Consider the following 19,205-nt stretch of genomic DNA (forward strand, 5'->3'; position numbering starts at 1 on the left):
ATATGGGATTACTATCGCATATATATATATATACTGACATTATAGTTACACGTAGGTGCACATATATACTGTCATTGTATCAAGCATTGGGGGAGTTCCCTAAAGCAGCCAATCAGCTGCTATTAAAGTTTGGAGAAATGCGTCTTGTCCAGTAACGGTTCGTGCCTTATTGTACAGCCCTCCCAGCATGCATTGCCTTGGGGTAAATAACCACGCGCTGCCTTCCTCCATTGTCCGAATGTCATTTTATTTATGGATTCTTCCTCTCACAGTGGCCACAGGGAGCGGGAGACAGACGTGTCCCTCTCGCTGCCTTCTGCTGCCCTCTCTATCATGCCCAGCGCCTCCCACAGGAACTCCTTCTGGTATCTCGGTAGAGGCATCTGCATCACCAGATCCCTGGTCCTGGCCACTCTCTCGGGAAGGCTGGCGCAGAGCCGGAGCTGGTTCAGGCCGTCCTCGCAGGCCTGCGCGTCTCTCTCCTTCCTCTCGCCATCCAAGGATTCACGGCGTCTGTACCGGGGCGTGATTTCTTCCTCCGTGTCATAGCTGGACAGGATATACAGGCGGTCCTGTGTGGGGCGGATGATCCGCGCGCAGATGGGAACCTGGCAGCAGGTACACAAGTCATCAGCACACTATTAACCCTTTGATCGCCAACATCTCTACATATCCGCTAATAATCCTGGCGTCGCTCACATTTGTTATATAAATTCAAATAAAAATGGCGCGTAAAAAAAAGATTGTATTTCTTATATAAGGTAAAGTTACAGGTCATTATGATGGATACAAATGTTTGCTGGGCAATTTTCACCCGTATTTTGACAAATCATTTGTAAATTATTGATGGTTTTTAATGTTGAATTATCAATATTTTCCACGAATAAGAACCACCTTGTAAACGCACAGGCCCCTTGGATCAGCAGTGGATTCAGCCATCTTGAGGGGGCTGAAACATCCTAGAAACTAGTGACATCACCGAACCATGAAGAAATAGGTGACGTCATAGGTCATAGGCTATGTTCTCACAGAAAAAAATGTCTGCCTCCAGTAGAGAGACTGTGGGTCCCATTTGGATTAAAAAAACTATTAGTGACATTAGAGGCGCCATAGTTTGCTTAACCATAGATTTCAGCACGGCAAATGCTGGGGGATTCCAATTGCCCAGAAACACCCCTTTCCCAACAGCCTGCTAGAAAGTTATCAGCTCTTTGCTGATTGGTCGCTGGTCCAGTGCACCTATAGGCAATGTGAGAGGATGAGTGCTCACCGAATGCTGCACAGAGAAGGTTGTGAAGGACCAATTCTCACCTTCATAAGCAGTTTGACGAACAATGCGTTTCCTTTGGGCCACCCTGGAAGGCGTCCACGCGCTCCGCATCCACAGCCGTATATTTCCTTCATGAAGTCCTCACGAGACACGAGAACTAACGTGTGGTTGAGGCCACAAAATATATCGACCGGGTTGTTTAAGTAATGGACCTACGGAGGGAAGAGAGAGCGGTGTGAGGGACATATCTCCAGAAGAATCTCACCGATGGCCAGGACTAAGACAGAGACACAGGTTTACGTCCGGTGCATTCCTTTGACCAGATGTAGAGGTAGAAGCAGAGGACCACCAATGGTCTAGCATTACCTGGCTGGGTTCTCCCCTATCGATCTTGTCCCCGGTGCCCAGTTGTCCGAAGCGGTTGTTTCCTTGCATGAATATCCTGCCAAACTCATCCACCAGTGCCAGGTGGTTGTGCCCGAGTGAGGACATCACCACCTGGAAGACAAACAATGATAAGATTCCCAGATCCAAACAGCTTGGGGCACAATGTTCTGCTTCCATACAAGACTCTTTGCTAAGATGCCCAATATTACCCATTCCATGCTAGAGGTCAGATGGGCAATGAAACGTAATTGAAAAACGTAGCCCCTTTCTCAAGAGGATCTCACAGGCAGCCTTCTACTAACCTCAGCACAAAAATGTTGGCAGAACCACTTTTAGAGGCATACATATTAATAACATTCTCCCTAAGTAATGTGGAGGTTATTTTCACACACGTTTCACATTATTTGAGATTTGCAAAGTGATCTTCTCAAATTTATAATATTAAAATTGTACAAGAAAATCTAAGGGAGCCCTGTGATAATAACAACATCTTCAGATGACGTTACACAGGGCTCCAGTTCTACTTCCCCTGCTCAGCTTTAACAGGCAGTACAGAGCTCAGAATCGGCCACTGTGATCAGCCAATTGCTTCTACAGAGATCCACAGGCCTGATCGCTGCAGAAAATAAAAAGGTTAAAAAAGATAATAATAATAATAATAATAATAATATAAAACTCACCTGCCGCAGCCGTCAGGTTCTCTGTGACTGCAGTCAGGTGATCTGTGCCCATGAACTCAGATGACCGAGGTCACAGAGCAGGAGCTCAGCGGTCAGCTGTCCGGAACACAGAGGAGCTCACCGGATCACCTGAGGTGAATGTTAGCCTAGGGGGTGTGGCGGAACGCAGGGGAGCATGCCTAGCGTTACTGCGCCAGTCCCTGTCAGCAATGACCGGCTCTGTGCCTAGCGTTACTGCGCCAGTCCCTGTCACCAATGAATGGCTCTGTGTCTAGCGATATTGCACCAGTCCCTGTCAGAAATGACTGGCTCTGTGCCTAGCGATACTGCGCCAGTCCCTGTCACCAATGACTGGCTCTGTGCCTTGCGATACTGCGCCAGTCCCTGTCACCAATGACCGGCTCTGTGCCTAGCGATACTGTGCCAGTCCCTGTCACCAATGACCAACTCTGTGCCTTGTGATACTGTGCCAGTCCCTGTCACCAATGACCGACTCTGTGCGTAGCGATACTCTGCCAGTCCCTGATGGCAATGACCGGCTCTGTGCCTAGCGATACTGTGCCAGTCGCTGTCGGCAATGACCGGCTCTGTGCCTAGCGATACTGCGCCAGTCTCTGTCACCAATGACCGGCTCTGCCTAGCGATACTGCGCCAGTCCCTGTCACCAATGACCGGCTCTGTGCCTAGCGATACTGCGCCAGTCCCTGTCACCAATGACCGGCTCTGTGTCTAGCGATACTGCGCCAGTCCCTGTCACCAATGACCGGCTCTGTGCCTAGCGATACTCTGCCAGTCCCTGTCGGCAATGACCGGCTCTGTGCCTAGCGATACTGTGCCAGTCCCTGTCACCAATGACCGGCTCTGTGCCTAGCGATATTGCGCCAGTCCCTGTCGGCAATGACCGGCTCTGTGCCTAGCGATACTGTGCCAGTCCCTGTCGGCAATGACCGGCTCTGTGTCTAGCGATACTGTGCCAGTCCCTGTCGGCAATGACCAGCTCTGTGCCTAGCGATACTCTGCCAGTCCCTGTCGGCAATGACCAGCTCTGTGCCTAGCGATACTGCGCCAGTCCCGGTCACCAATGACCGGCTCTGTGCCTAGCGATACTGCGCCAGCCCCTGTCAGCAATAACCGGCTCTGTGCCTAGCGATACTGTGCCAGTCCCTGTCACCAATGACCGGCTCTGTGCCTAGCGATATTGCGCCAGTCCCTGTCGGCAATGACCGGCTCTGTGCCTAGCGATACTGTGCCAGTCCCTGTCACCAATGACCGGCTCTGTGCCTAGCGATATTGCGCCAGTCCCTGTCGGCAATGACCGGCTCTGTGCCTAGCGATACTGTGCCAGTCCCTGTCACCAATGACCGGCTCTGTGCCTAGCGATATTGCGCCAGTCCCTGTCGGCAATGACCGGCTCTGTGCCTAGCGATACTGTGCCAGTCCCTGTCACCAATGACCGGCTCTGTGCCTAGCGATATTGCGCCAGTCCCTGTCGGCAATGACCGGCTCTGTGCCTAGCGATATTGCGCCAGTCCCTGTCGGCAATGACCGGCTTTGTGCCTAGCGATACTGCGCCAGTCCCTGTCGGCAATGACCTGCTCTGTGCCTAGCGATACTCTGCCAGTCCCTGTCGGCAATGTCCTTCTCCCGCTGCTGTTATTACAGAATCGCCTCCTCGCGTTTATAGACCCCCCATCTGGAGGTGGTGCAGGTTTACACCAGGTGAATTGTTATTCGCTACCTTGCTGGGAAGTGGGATCGTCAGCGGCGTTTGTAGGTTCAGGGCAAAGCCTTCAAGCGTCCCAAATAAATCTCTGTACACGGAGTGGGAGTAAGCCTCAATATAAGCAGCACCAAGATCTGGGTGGAGAACAAAGTGACACATGAACTAATGATGTCATCACCCTGGGATGTGACAGAACCAGAACGCCTTCTGTCCGTCGTCGTGACCCAGTGCATACCAATGCTGGTGTAAAACCCCTTTTGCGATGTCACCCGTAGCCCCGTCATGATTGACATGCTGTGGTGTACCGGTGGAGGCACCTGGAGCCGTTCTCTAACACAGCTGCGTCACCTATGATGTGTGATGGGTCCGGGGTCAGCGTTGCCGGAGAGAGACTTCCTGGACCGGGGGGTCCAGATCTGATTACCTGCCTAAGTAAAGGCCCCCCATACACTGTGATTTGGGACGATTTCACCTGATTCCAGCAGAGTGGGCCGAGGAATGGAGTGAAATCGGCCCAAATACCATATGTGTGACATCCGATCCGATGTGTGGTGCCATGTGTGTGACATCCGATGTGTGGTGCCATGTATGTGACACCCGATCCAATGTGTGGTGCCATGTGTGTGACATCCGATCCGATGTGTGGTGCCATGTGTGTGACATCCGATGTGTGGTGCCATATGTGTGACATCCGATCCGATGTGTGGTGCCATGTGTGTGACATCCGATGTGTGGTGCCATATGTGTGACATCCGATCCGATGTGTGGTGCCATGTGTGTGACATCCGATGTGTGGTGCCATATGTGTGACATCCGATCCGATGTGTGGTGCCATGTGTGTGACATCCGATGCGTGGTGCCATATGTGTGACATCCGATCCGATGTGTGGTGCCATGTGTGTGATATCCGATCCGATGTGTGGTGCCATGTGTGTGTGACATCCGATGTGTGGTGCCATGTGTGTGACATCCGATCCGATGTGTGGTGCCATGTGTGTGTGACATCCGATGTGTGGTGCCATGTGTGTGACATCCGATCCGATGTGTGGTGCCATGTGCATCGGATCGGAGATCATACGGTGAAGGCTCATAACTCCCTTCTGTCTGTGTCACCCTGCAGGGGGAGGGGCAGGCTCATAGCTCCCTTCTGTCTGTGTCACCCTGCAGGGGGAGGGGCAGGTCTATAGCTCCCTTCTGTCTGTGTCACCCGGCAGGGGGAGGGGCGGGCTCATAGCTCCCTTCTGTCCATGTCACCCTGCAGGGGGAGGGGGAGGGGCAGGCTCATAACTCCCTTCTGTCTGTGTCACCCTGCAGGGGGAGGGGCAGGCTCATAGCTCCCTTCTGTCTGTGTCACCCTGCAGGGGGAGGGGTAGGTCTATAGCTCCCTTCTGTCTGTGTCACCCGGCAGGGGGAGGGGCGGGCTCATAGCTCCCTTCTGTCCATGTCACCCTGCAGGGGGAGGGGCAGGCTCATAGCTCCCTTCTGTCCATGTCACCCTACAGGGGGAGGGGCGGGCTCATATCACCCTTCTGTCCATGTCACCCTGCAGGGGGAGGGGCAGGCTCATAGCTCCCGTCTGTCTGTGTCACCCTGCAGGGGGAGGGGCAGGCTCATATCACCCTTCTGTCCGTGTCACCCTGCAGGGGGAGGGACAAGCTCATAGCTCCCTTCTGTCTGTGTCACCCTGCAGGGGGAGGGGCAGGCTCATATCACCCTTCTGTCCGTGTCACCCTGCAGGGGGAGGGACAAGCTCATAGCTCCCTTCTGTCCGTGTCACCCTGTAGGGGGAGGGGCGGGCTCATAGCTCCCTTCTGTCCGTGTCACCCTGTAGGGGGAGGGGCGGGCTCATAGCTCCCTTCTGTCCGTGTCACCCTGTAGGGGGAGGGGCAGGCTCACAGCTCCCTTCTATCCGTGTCACCCTGTAGGGGGAGGGGCAGGCTCATAGCTCCCTTCTGTCTGTGTCACCCTGTAGGGGGAGGAGCAGGCTCACAGCTCCCTTCTGTCCGTGTCACCCTGTAGGAGGAGGGGCAGGCTCATAGCTCCCTTCTGTCTGTGTCACCCTGCAGGGGGAGGGGCAGGCTCACAGCTCCCTTCTGTCTGTGTCACCCTGCAGGGGGAGGGGCAGGCTCATAGCTCCCTTCTGTCTGTGTCACCCTGCAGGGGGAGGGGTAGGTCTATAGCTCCCTTCTGTCTGTGTCACCCGGCAGGGGGAGGGGCGGGCTCATAGCTCCCTTCTGTCCATGTCACCCTGCAGGGGGAGGGGCAGGCTCATAGCTTCCTTCTGTCCATGTCACCCTACAGGGGGAGGGGCGGGCTCATATCACCCTTCTGTCCATGTCACCCTGCAGGGGGAGGGGCAGGCTCATAGCTCCCGTCTGTCTGTGTCACCCTGCAGGGGGAGGGGCAGGCTCATATCACCCTTCTGTCCGTGTCACCCTGCAGGGGGAGGGACAAGCTCATAGCTCCCTTCTGTCTGTGTCACCCTGCAGGGGGAGGGGCAGGCTCATATCACCCTTCTGTCCGTGTCACCCTGCAGGGGGAGGGACAAGCTCATAGCTCCCTTCTGTCCGTGTCACCCTGTAGGGGGAGGGGCGGGCTCATAGCTCCCTTCTGTCCGTGTCACCCTGTAGGGGGAGGGGCGGGCTCATAGCTCCCTTCTGTCCGTGTCACCCTGTAGGGGGAGGGGCAGGCTCACAGCTCCCTTCTATCCGTGTCACCCTGTAGGGGGAGGGGCAGGCTCATAGCTCCCTTCTGTCCGTGTCACCCTGTAGGGGGAGGAGCAGGCTCACAGCTCCCTTCTGTCCGTGTCACCCTGTAGGAGGAGGGGCAGGCTCATAGCTCCCTTCTGTCTGTGTCACCCTGCAGGGGGAGGGGCAGGCTCACAGCTCCCTTCTGTCCGTGTCACCCTGTGGGGTGAAGGGCGGGCTCACAGCTCCCTTCTGCCTGTGTCACCCTGCAGGGGGAGGGGCATACTCTGCCAGTATCTCACCTGTGATGTAGAGGATACTGCTCTGATTACTGTGTATCTGTGCTATGGTGACGTCAGGAAGACTCATGGACACTCTGCGGATGGACATTTGGATGGTGTAGGATCTCGCCAGGTCCAGCTGCGTCTCGTTTATCGCCAGAGTGTAAACCTTCCCATCTCCTAGAAAGAAACCAATCAGTGTCCTCATCGGTCAGTGACTCTGCGTGTGGTTGACGATGCAATTTCCCCTATCTATGGTGCCAGCTCCTTTCTATGTGCACAATGTATAATACTAGTACTATATGTAGTAGAACCAGAACCCCCCCCCCCCCCACACACACACGCACACACACACACATACGCACACACACCACATCTAACCTCTGTGAGGACGGAATTACACAGGCCGCCCCTGCCGGATTCTCACATGCTAGGATGCACTGCAGACAGTAACAGGGTCGATGTGAGTTTTTCCCAGTCTTGTTTAGCTGACATGTGCCAACACGGGCGGTATTTCATGCCCTACCATCCACTACGTGACAGTCTTGTTACTGAGGAGACTGATGTTGGCACACGTGGTTCTTTGGGAATCACAGGGGGCAGAACACATTCCCCAGACTGACAGAACAAGGCCGGCATGGCTGGACAGAGCCAAGAGGCCTTCTGCAGCCGGCGTCTGGTAATCCCGATGTCCCCACCGGAGCCCTGAGGTACATACTACAATAATCACACACAATACCCCCCCCCCCAGCTGTGGTACCTGCAAGTAGCAGCAGCATCCTGTTCGACTCCGGCCCAAGTAGGGCGAGCTGTTTGAAACTCAAGCTGGGGTGGAAGGTCATCTTGAGGACCCGTTGCCCCGAGTTTTGTTTGTAGACCTCCACGCAGTCATTCTCTCCCGAGCCTGGCACCGCCCCGGGCAGCCCATCCATCTGTCGCGATGTCAGCACGTAGATAAACTTGCGGTGAGCGACATCAGTTCTCGGGTCGCTGGAGAACTGCAGGAGATGGAGGCAGGAAGTGAGAAGGAGAAAGGCCACCGGGTCAGCAAACGGACACAGGAGGGGGCAATGGGTGGGCAGTACGATAGCGGGTGGAGAGCCTCCATAAGCATATGACATAAGTCTTCACTATCTGGGACTTATGGCATCAGTAGGACATCATGGGTTTCCTACCACATAATCTGGAAATGATGTATCAGAGAGTTTCTTCTGCCAACCGAGGTCATAAAGTACAGAATCTTCTATGGCAATATAACCCAAACATGAATCTAATGCTATTGCCATGGAATGATGTCCGCAATGGGTGCAACCTTTCCAGAACATGCCACTGGCCAGAGTGAGGTCTGGGCTGGAGCCCCAATGAATGACCAGGAGATGACCATGGCCAGTACACCACTTATTGGCCTAGTGTGCTGCTAGCAGTGGCCACTCATCGAGTTTGTGAGGTCTAGTAGGAACCCCGCAAGGGAGAGATGGACTCTGCCACTAGAACCCTTGAATACTGTGAGCATTCTCCCGGGAGTTGTCCCCACAACTATTCCTGAACATTCAGGCTCCCACTCTCAGCCAGTAGAAGTCTCCTTGCAGGTTACTATTGCATAGAGTAGGAGATGCTGAAACATGATGCCCGAGGGTCCTTCACCATTAACCCAAGATCCAAGCCCAGGGTGCAAAGTAGCCTACCGTTACATGGCTACAGTACCTCGCTGGCGGTGCTACAGCCGTGCAGGAGTTTATCAGCCCACCGCATCAAAGACCATTCCACAGTCTGAACTAAAAGGTGGCAAAGGAGTGAGGCCCAAGCGTCACTCCAGCAGAAGAGCGCGGATTGAATCACACCGATGCTGGTGACCTCTGAGAAGACCCTCGGCCGCAGGGTGGAAGGGGACGATAGCGGGCAGAGACAGGAGAAGATGCAGGAACAGAAGCAGCACCAGACACAGATGTTGCAGCAAGATGGCCTACTTGGCTCCCATCTTCTTTACTGGTTTAGTAAGGTCCAGGGAGGACGCCCGGAAGAGAAGAGATGCCCAAAGGAGCCATCGCTTTGTCTACTGTAACTGCGTACACAGACGCAGCCTGATCACAACAACACACAACATGGACTGCGGGTAGCCCTGTGGCCACACATACTGGGCCCAGCAATAGTGATGCCATATTTTGGTACATACACAATTGCAGCTGCCCCACCCCAAAAGGTACCCAGGCTCTTGCACAGTGTGATAAGAGTGCATGACGAGCTTCAGCACAGTGTACAAACATGAATTAGGCCCATCGGACACACTGCCTAAGGTGGACGGAGGAGCTTTCAGCACCAGCTGAGGACAGCGGTATGGGATGAGTTACACCTTCAGGACCGAGTCTGAAGACACAGAAACACGAGATCCCATGGAAATCCCAATGACAGACGCAGGATTACAGGGAAAGCACCAACTATTGCACCAGGTAGTTACTATGGAAACCACAAGAAGACCATGTACTGGTGTGCAGTATGCACGCGGGATGTCAGCGACATGGGTAACAGATGCAGAAATGCAGAGTCGCATCATCACAGATGAAACATAAGTGACAGCACGGTTGGTGTTGTGGTTAGTATTACTGCCTCACAGCACTGAGGTATGGGATTGAGTCCCACCACAGCCCTCACTGGTGGGTCACAGTTTTGCAGAATAATATCCGTATTGTAATTGGTTGCTTCGTTTCGGAGTTATGTGGCAAAATGTCCACCTGCATCACCATTGTCCTCTGGAAAACGTAGGTGAGCTCTCCCTGTGACTTGGTACGTGTGACCTGCCGCCTGAACGGGAAACCGTGATAGGTATTTGCAGCCACCCACTAAGCAGGAATTTGACTCTTAGGGGCAGGGCCGGTGCTAGGGTGTCCGGCGCCCTCCTGCAAACCATGAATTTTGCGCCCTTTCACATTGCCATTGTAACAAGCTGCAGCCCGATTGTGGGAGTGTATGCAACATGCGATCCTATGGAGGATCTCAGGTGCATGTACATGTATGCATACACCATCTCAGTACTGTGTCCGCAAAATGTTGCAGGCACTAAAGGTGCCCATACACGTTGCGAGAATCGCATACGTTATGTGCTAGATCGCATCACATGGCATGCATGCAATGTGTGTGCAATGCGATCCTAAAGCAGTACAAAAAGTATGTGTACTTTTTGTACTGTGCGATGCCCGCAGGAGCGCACATCGCATCGCACGCTGCTTTTGCAGTGTGTATGGCCACCTTTAGGCACATAACCCAGCCCATTATTTAAAAAGTATCTTAATTAATATTAAAAAAATCTACAATTACTAAAAAAATTGTTATAAACATGTATAATAAAAGACTCACTGTTCTTTTGCTGTTTAACTCTTGTGCAGTGTTGAGGACTGGAGGCAGTGACAGTGAGGACTGAGGCAGCTTTAGCAGAGCAGGGAGGGAGACAGCGCCTTTTCAGCATGGCGCCTCCCTGCTTTGCAGGAGCTGCTGAGTGGGTAGCGCCGGCCCTGCTTAGGGGTAAATGTGCTGCCTGGCAAACCTTTCTGTTGGGTTAAACCGTGCAGATCAGCTAGTAAATAATAAATACATGAAACAGCGGCAATGCCATAACATCTCATAACATCTCCCAGGCTTTGGTCTTACATCTTTGACGCGCTCAGAGAACTTGATGTAGGACGGTCTACACTCCGCGCTGGGAGGGTTGCAGTCACAGGCCGCCGAGGAGCTGCGGATGAAGAAGAGCATGCCAGCATAGTCCAGGACAAACACACTGTCCATGGTGATTAAGAAGCGGCTGAAGCCATGGGCGCTGGCAGGAACCGCAGCGTTGGTGTACAGGCACTGCCGGCTTGAGAGGGGTTGGTAGTACACGCCCTTCGTGTCTGGAGAAGACAAAACAGGAACGGAGTTAGGTCATGCAGATGAATCTGTACCAGCACACGTACCTCATCGCCCCAATCAAATCACTATTAATATCTTACATTTACTACGCTGTTCTGCCCTTACTACCTGGTAATAAGTTCGCCCGCCCCCACACCCCACACGTCTTCCCCAGCTCACAATTTAGGATGGTTGATCTCCGCCAGTCCATGTCCTCGGTCACGTGAGGGCAGGTCTTCTCACATAAGGACCTCCAGATCCTTTTACCATTACACATCTGATGGAGATAGCGGCACGTCTCTCCAAGCCTCACAACGTCCCTGACCGAGAGGTGGGAGATTATTGTCTCCATCTGAGGACGGGGAAGGGGGCAGAGAGAGACCAAAGTTAGGAAAAAGCTGTTATATGAGGTAGAAGTAGGACGATCGGCCACAAAAAGATGGAATGTAAAAAGATCAATGATGGATGCTGGATGAGAGGGTGTATTATTTATGTATACATAGATAGCGGGTGCAGCTCATATCTGGGCTTTCCACCACAGTGTAGGACCTCCATATACTGCCTTAGAGGGAACTATGTACCTGGGCTATCCACCACAGTGTAGGACCTCCATAGACTGCCTTAGAGGGAACTATGTACCTGGGCTATCCACCACAGTGTAGGACCTCCATATACTGATTTAGAGGGAACTATGTACCTGGGCTATCCACCACAGTGTAGGACCTCCATATACTGCCTTAGAGGGAACTATGTACCTGGGCTATCCACCACAGTGTAGGACCTCCATATACTGCCTTAGAGGGAACTATGTCCTCGGCTTTCCACCACAGTGTAGGACCTCCATATACTGCCTTAGAGGGAACTATGTACCTGGGCTTTCCACCACAGTGTAGGACCTCGATATACTGCCTTAGAGGGAACTATGTACCTGGGCTATCCACCACAGTGTAGGACCTCCATATACTGATTTAGAGGGAACTATGTACCTGGGCTATCCACCACAGTGTAGGACCTCCATAGACTGCCTTAGAGGGAACTATGTACCTGGGCTATCCACCACAGTGTAGGACCTCCATATACTGATTTAGAGGGAACTATGTACCTGGGCTATCCACCACAGTGTAGGACCTCCATATACTGCCTTAGAGGGAACTATGTACCTGGGCTATCCACCACAGTGTAGGACCTCCATATACTGCCTTAGAGGGAACTATGTCCTCGGCTTTCCACCACAGTGTAGGACCTCCATATACTGCCTTAGAGGGAACTATGTACCTGGGCTTTCCACCACAGTGTAGGACCTCGATATACTGCCTTAGAGGGAACTATGTACCTGGGCTATCCACCACAGTGTAGGACCTCCATATACTGCCTTAGAGGGAACTATGTACCTGGGCTTTCCACCACAGTGTAGGACCTCGATATACTACCTCAGAGGGAACTATGTACCTGGGCTATCCACCACAGTGTAGGACCTCCACATACCATCTTAGAGGGAACTATGTACCTGGGCTTTCCACCACAGTGTAGGACCTCCATATACTGCCTTAGAGGGAACTATGTACCTGGGCTTTCCACCACAGTGTAGGACCTCCATATACTGCCTTAGAGGGAACTATGTACCTGGGCTTTCCACCACAGTGTAGGACCTCGATATACTACCTCAGAGGGAACTATGTACCTGGGCTATCCACCACAGTGTAGGACCTCCACATACCATCTTAGAGGGAACTATGTACCTGGGCTATCCACCACAGTGTAGGACCTCCATATACTGCCTTAGAGGGAACTATGTCCTCGGCTTTCCACCACAGTGTAGGACCTCCATATACTGCCTTAGAGGGAACTATGTACCTGGGCTTTCCACCACAGTGTAGGACCTCGATATACTGCCTTAGAGGGAACTATGTACCTGGGCTATCCACCACAGTGTAGGACCTCCACATACCATCTTAGAGGGAACTATGTACCTGGGCTTTCCACCACAGTGTAGGACCTCCATATACTACCTCAGAGGGAACTATGTATCTGGGATATGCACAGCAGTACAGAACCTCCATATACTACCTCAGAGGGAAATATGTATCTGGGATATGCACAGCAGTATAGGACCTCCATATACTGATTTAGAGGGAACTATGTACCTGGGCTATCCACCACAGTGTAGGACCTCCATATACTGCCTTAGAGGGAACTATGTACCTGGGCTATCCACCACAGTGTAGGACCTCCATATCTTGCCTTAGAGGGAACTATGTCCTCGGCTTTCCACCACAGTGTAGGACCTCCATATACTGCCTTAGAGGGAACTATGTACCTGGGCTTTCCACCACAGTGTAGGACCTCGATATACTGCCTTAGAGGGAACTATGTACCTGGGCTATCCACCACAGTGTAGGACCTCCATATACTGCCTTAGAGGGAACTATGTACCTGGGCTTTCCACCACAGTGTAGGACCTCGATATACTACCTCAGAGGGAACTATGTACCTGGGCTATCCACCACAGTGTAGGACCTCCACATACCATCTTAGAGGGAACTATGTACCTGGGCTTTCCACCACAGTGTAGGACCTCCATATACTGCCTTAGAGGGAACTATGTACCTGGGCTTTCCACCACAGTGTAGGACCTCCATATACTGCCTTAGAGGGAACTATGTACCTGGGCTTTCCACCACAGTGTAGGACCTCGATATACTACCTCAGAGGGAACTATGTACCTGGGCTATCCACCACAGTGTAGGACCTCCACATACCATCTTAGAGGGAACTATGTACCTGGGCTATCCACCACAGTGTAGGACCTCCATATACTGCCTTAGAGGGAACTATGTCCTCGGCTTTCCACCACAGTGTAGGACCTCCATATACTGCCTTAGAGGGAACTATGTACCTGGGCTTTCCACCACAGTGTAGGACCTCGATATACTGCCTTAGAGGGAACTATGTACCTGGGCTATCCACCACAGTGTAGGACCTCCATATACTGCCTTAGAGGGAACTATGTCCTCGGCTTTCCACCACAGTGTAGGACCTCCATATACTGCCTTAGAGGGAACTATGTACCTGGGCTTTCCACCACAGTGTAGGACCTCGATATACTACCTCAGAGGGAACTATGTACCTGGGCTTTCCACCACAGTGTAGGACCTCGATATACTACCTCAGAGGGAACTATGTACCTGGGCTATCCACCACAGTGTAGGACCTCCACATACCATCTTAGAGGGAACTATGTACCTGGGCTTTCCACCACAGTGTAGGACCTCCATATACTACCTCAGAGGGAACTATGTATCTGGGATATGCACAGCAGTACAGAACCTCCATATACTACCTCAGAGGGAACTATGTATCTGGGATATGCACAGCAGTATAGGACCTCCATATACTACCATAGACAGAACTATGGGCCTTATTCTAGTTCACTTTTAGAGGCAAATTCCTTCTTAGCTGGACAAAACCATGTGCACTGCAGGTGGGGCAGATGTAACATGTGCAGAGATAATTAGATTTGGGTGAGTTATTTTGTTTCTGTGCAGGGTAAATACTGACTGCATTATTTTTACACCGCAATATTCACATTGAAGAAAAACCCCACCCAAATCTAATTCTCTCTGCACATGTTACATCTGCCCCACCTGCAGTGCACATGGTTTTGTCCAGCTAAGAAGGAATTTGCCTCTAAGAGTGAACTAGAATAAGGCTCTATGTATCTAGGCTTTCCATTAAATCAGTGGTCACCAACCCAAACGCTCGTGAGCTACAGTACCAGTAGCTCGTCTGAATAATCCGGGTGGCTTGTACACTGCTCTCCGCTTGTCTGCCCATTGCCGCCGCCTTCCCCCGCACTCCTCCGCAGTCTACTTTCTCTGCTACCTTTCTCCACTACCGCTGCCTTCCGCCGCAGGCCAGCACTCGTCGCTTACATAGTTACATAGTAGTTAAGGCTGAATAAAGACTTGCGTCCATCAAGATTAACCTTCCTCAAAGAAGGTGCCTGGCAGTTCATTATATTGGCCCTTGATATATTTATATATATTTAAGCATGATTCCCCTTAAATGTCTCATTTCAAGCGTAAACAATCCGAAATAGTCCAATGTGTCTTCATTATTCAATTTCTCCAAACCTCCGGTGGAGACAGATGCTAGAAGTCATATTTGACCTCTAGCGTCTGACAGGGAGCACCGCGCTAAGTGTTCCTGGCATTTCCTGGTAACGCTGCAGCGCTGTGCTCTCTGTCAGACGCTAGAAGTCAAATATGACACCTTGATAAAGATCCAACTACAGATCGAAACGCGTTGGTGCTGACTGACCTTCTCTGGGGGACCTCACCATTTTGGGACAAAGGACTGCTGACCACTCCAGGAAACTATTTTAATCTAGTTGTGACTGAAGAATCATTTACATTTAAAAACCTGGATATAGCAAGAACCTTGAGACACGCCTCTGAATAGGAGGCTGCAGCTTGGCTAAAAAAGGTTATCATCCTCATATATCTGTAGGAAAACCAGCGCTCTTGTAGTGACCCTAGTGGTCACAAAAGTATTGTTGGTACTTATGAGTTATCTGGGCGCCCGGTTTTTTGATTGTATGCCTTAAGTTAAGGCATACAATCAGATGCGATGCGATGCGATATCGCATCGCATCGCATGCGACCATCGGATGCGATGACCCGATTTTTCCATAGGAATCAATGTTAAAATGGACTGAGTCCATTTTAACATGGAATTCAATGGGAAAAAGGGGTCCTTTTCATACCCCTACTATCCAAGTGGGCATGGAGTTGGATATAAACCTGTGGCAAGCGTAGCGAGCCACCGAGCCCGAAGCGTGGCGAGCGAAGCGAGCCCCGCGAGGGGACGGTATTCTGTGTCCCCTCGCGGGGCTCGCTACGCTCGCCACGCTTCGGGCTCGGTGGCTCGCTACGCTCGCCACAGGTTTATATCCAACTCCATGCCCACTTGGATAGTAGGGGTATGAAAAGGACCCCTTTTTCCCATTGAATTCCATGTTAAAATGGACTCAGTCCATTTTAACATTGATTCCTATGGAAAAATCGGGTCATCGCATCGCATCGCATCCGATGGTCGCATGCGATGCGATGTGCCCGATTCGACCCGATTTAGAAATCGGGCGCCCGGATAACTCATAAGTACCGTATTGTTTGTCTAATGTAAACGGTGTCTGGTATCAGTATGTGTGAGGTAAAGGAAGGTGGTTTGTCTGGAGCAGAGAGGACACCATGCTGGTCCCCTCATAGTCCTGTCCACTCACCAACTCTGCAGGTAAGTCCTGGAGGGAGGAACAGCTTGTGTCCAGGGCGGGTTGCTTGGGCTGGTGGGCATATCGCTTCTTTACCTGGTGGAAAGATAATATGATTACTGTATGGGCGGATGTAGCACTAGATAGATCCAGGAGTGACATCCAGAGTATTCTAGTGGTCAGTCTCCTTACATCAGGTGAGGACCGCAGTGCCCCCCATACATCATTGTATCAACAGTGCCCCCATACATTATTATCTCAGCAGTGCCCCCACACAGTATTATATCAGCAGTGCCCCATACATTATTATCTCAGCAGTGCCCCCATACATTATTATATCAGCAGTGCCCCATACATTATTATCTCAGCAGTGCCCCCATACATTATTATATCAGCAGTGCCCCCCCCATACATTATATCAGCAGTGCCCCCCATACATTATTATATCAGCAGTGCCCCATACATTATTATATCAACAGTGCCCCCATACATTATTATATCAGCAGTGCCCCCCCATACATTATATCAGCAGTGCCCCCCATACATCATTGTATCAACAGTGCCCCCATACATTATTATCTCAGCAGTGCCCCATACATTATTATATCAGCAGTGCCCCATACATTATTATCTCAGCAGTGCCCCCATACATTATTATATCAGCAGTGCCCCCCACACATTATTATATCAGCAGTGCCCCCATACATTATTATAGCAGCAGTGCCCCCCACACATTATTATATCAGCAGTGCCCCCATACATTATTATAGCAGCAGTGCCCCCATACATTATTATATCAGCAGTGCCCCCATACATTATTATATCAGCAGTGCCCACATACATTATAATAACAGCAGTGCCCCATACATAATTATATCAGCAGTGCCCCCCATACAGTATTATATCAGCAGTGCCCCCCAGAAAGTATTATATCAGCAGTGCCCCCACACAGTATTATATCAGCAGTGCCCCATACATTATTATATCAGCAGTGCCCCCCACACATTATTATATCAGCAGTGCCCCCATACATTATTATAGCAGCAGTGCCCCCCACACATTATTATATCAGCAGTGCCCCCATACATTATTATAGCAGCAGTGCCCCCCCATACATTATTATATCAACAGTGCCCCCATACATTATTATATCAGCAGTGCCCCCATACATAATTATATCAGCAGTGCCTCCCATACATTATTATATCAGCAGTGCCCCCCCATACATTATTATATCAGTAGTGCCCCTATACATTATTATATCAGCAGTGCCCCCATACATTACTATATCAGCAGTGCCCCCATACATTAATATATCAGCAGTGCCCCCATACATTATTAGGTACTTGTTTCCTAGCACGGCGCCCACGATATTAAGTCGTACGACATATTATTATATCAGCAGTGCCCTGTACAGTATTATATCAGCAGTGCTCCCAGCCAGTTAGCTCCTAACTGCCATTTGTCAAGCACAGCCTGTCACATGACAGTTAGATGCTGATTTGCCGGTACTTTGTCTCTCTCTAAGCTTCAGGAAGGACCAATCACACACATATCGGGATACACACTCGCCCTATAGATATATAACCCATTCAATCAGAAAAAACAAGACAACACCGTCTCTGACTCACGGACATATTCCCGTTCTCCATCCTGATCCCTGCTCTGCGCACCAGATACCAGCGTTCCCAGGAGCTGCTTCCAGACCGGTGCCCTGACCACGGAACACTGGCACATTATGACATCACACAGCTAGTATGACCTGCCAGGGTGGAGGAATCTGCACAGGTGCTGGTGGGGAGGACAAGTAGGCCCAGGCCTGCAAGACAGAACTATAGGGGAGTAAGGCGCTCCTGAGCATGAGTGGGTCTGCCGCTACAATGGGAATAATAGGAGTGGACAGAGGGGCTCATTCACATGTGTAGGAGTGGACAGAGGGGCCCATTCACATGTGTAGGAGTGGACAGAGGGGCCCATTCACATGTGTAGGAGTGGACAGAGGGGCCCATTCACATGTGTAGGAGTGGACAGAGGGGCCCATTCACATGTGGTTACAGTAGTTATCATTCCTTGGTATCAGCAGTGATAGTACTGGATGGTGCTGTAGGATAGATACAACCTGCGTGGGCACTGCGACATTATCGGGCGGCATGCGGCACCCATGGGGACGGGCAAAACAGGAGATAAAGTAATAAAATAATCATTGTGTACCTAATTCACATTAATACCCGCCCTGGCCCACCCAGCTACATCCATACAGGCCCCATTGTCATATACTCACCCACATTGGGGTGCACCGAGCTGGACAGCCCCACTGAAATCAGGGATAGACGTTCCTCGTACATCAGCACACACTGGGATATCCTGCAGCAGGACCATTCCTGGGGGTGGCCCCAGCTCCTCTGTACGTGATTCCGGCATTACCCTGGGGTGTGGCAGAGAACAGAGATAGAGGAGAGGGTACGAAGGAGGCAGAAGAGGATAGAGAAAAGGCCTGATCTGTGATGCCCCCAACAGGGGGGGCGAGCTGTGTGCATTGCTGGTTTGGGTAGTCGGGGGCCCCTTAGTCATCAGGGGCCCCAGCGCAATGCACCTGCTGAACCAATGGCAGTTCCGCCTCAGCTGTCGGCCCTTTTCATCCACACCTAAAGGTGCCCATACAAGTTACAATTATTGTACACAATATCGCATCTCGGTTTTGCGATGAGATGAAATCTAGTATAATAAGTATGCGCTGCACAAGGATCTCTTCGCAAAACCGAGATGCGATGACATGCGATATTGTATACAATAATTGTAACGTGTATGGGTACTTTAAGATATAAGGAGCTGAAATATAGCAGTGGTTCTCAAACTAGGTCCTCAGGACCCCACAGAGTTCATGTTTTACAGGTCACCCGGCAGCAGTGGCGTAACAATAGCACCGCAGCCCCGGCGGCCGGGCGCTGTGTAAGTGCGGGTGCCGGGGGGCTATTGTAATTCCCCCCCATCCCCCGCAGCTTTAACTGTATTCGCTGCGGTGGTCCCAG

At 51.4% G+C, this 19,205-nt stretch overlaps 1 protein-coding gene across 2 annotated transcripts; it reads right to left on the bottom strand.

Moving 5' to 3' along the window:
• Nucleotides 1-228: 228 nt before the first annotated feature.
• FBXO24 (F-box protein 24) lies at nucleotides 229-18,771 on the bottom strand. Of its 2 annotated transcripts, XM_083185801.1 has the most exons (11): nucleotides 18,458-18,771; nucleotides 17,812-18,008; nucleotides 16,189-16,272; nucleotides 11,088-11,259; nucleotides 10,671-10,909; nucleotides 7,789-8,026; nucleotides 7,050-7,208; nucleotides 4,076-4,194; nucleotides 1,637-1,768; nucleotides 1,312-1,482; nucleotides 229-608 (listed from the first exon to the last, which is right to left on the bottom strand). In XM_083185801.1, exons 2-11 carry the CDS (start codon nucleotides 17,911-17,913, stop codon nucleotides 267-269), a joined length of 1,758 nt encoding a protein of 585 aa, XP_083041927.1. In that variant the 5' UTR covers nucleotides 17,914-18,008; nucleotides 18,458-18,771; the 3' UTR covers nucleotides 229-266. The 2 variants fall into 2 exon arrangements, with proteins under 2 accessions (XP_083041927.1, XP_083041928.1); XM_083185802.1 differs by lacking the exon at nucleotides 18,458-18,771 and having other exon boundaries at nucleotides 17,808-17,963.
• Between the last annotated feature and the right edge of the window lie 434 nt (nucleotides 18,772-19,205).

Source organism: Crinia signifera, chromosome 4, assembly GCF_055691185.1.
Source record: "Crinia signifera chromosome 4, ASM5569118v1, whole genome shotgun sequence".
Lineage (NCBI taxonomy): Eukaryota > Metazoa > Chordata > Amphibia > Anura > Myobatrachidae > Crinia > Crinia signifera.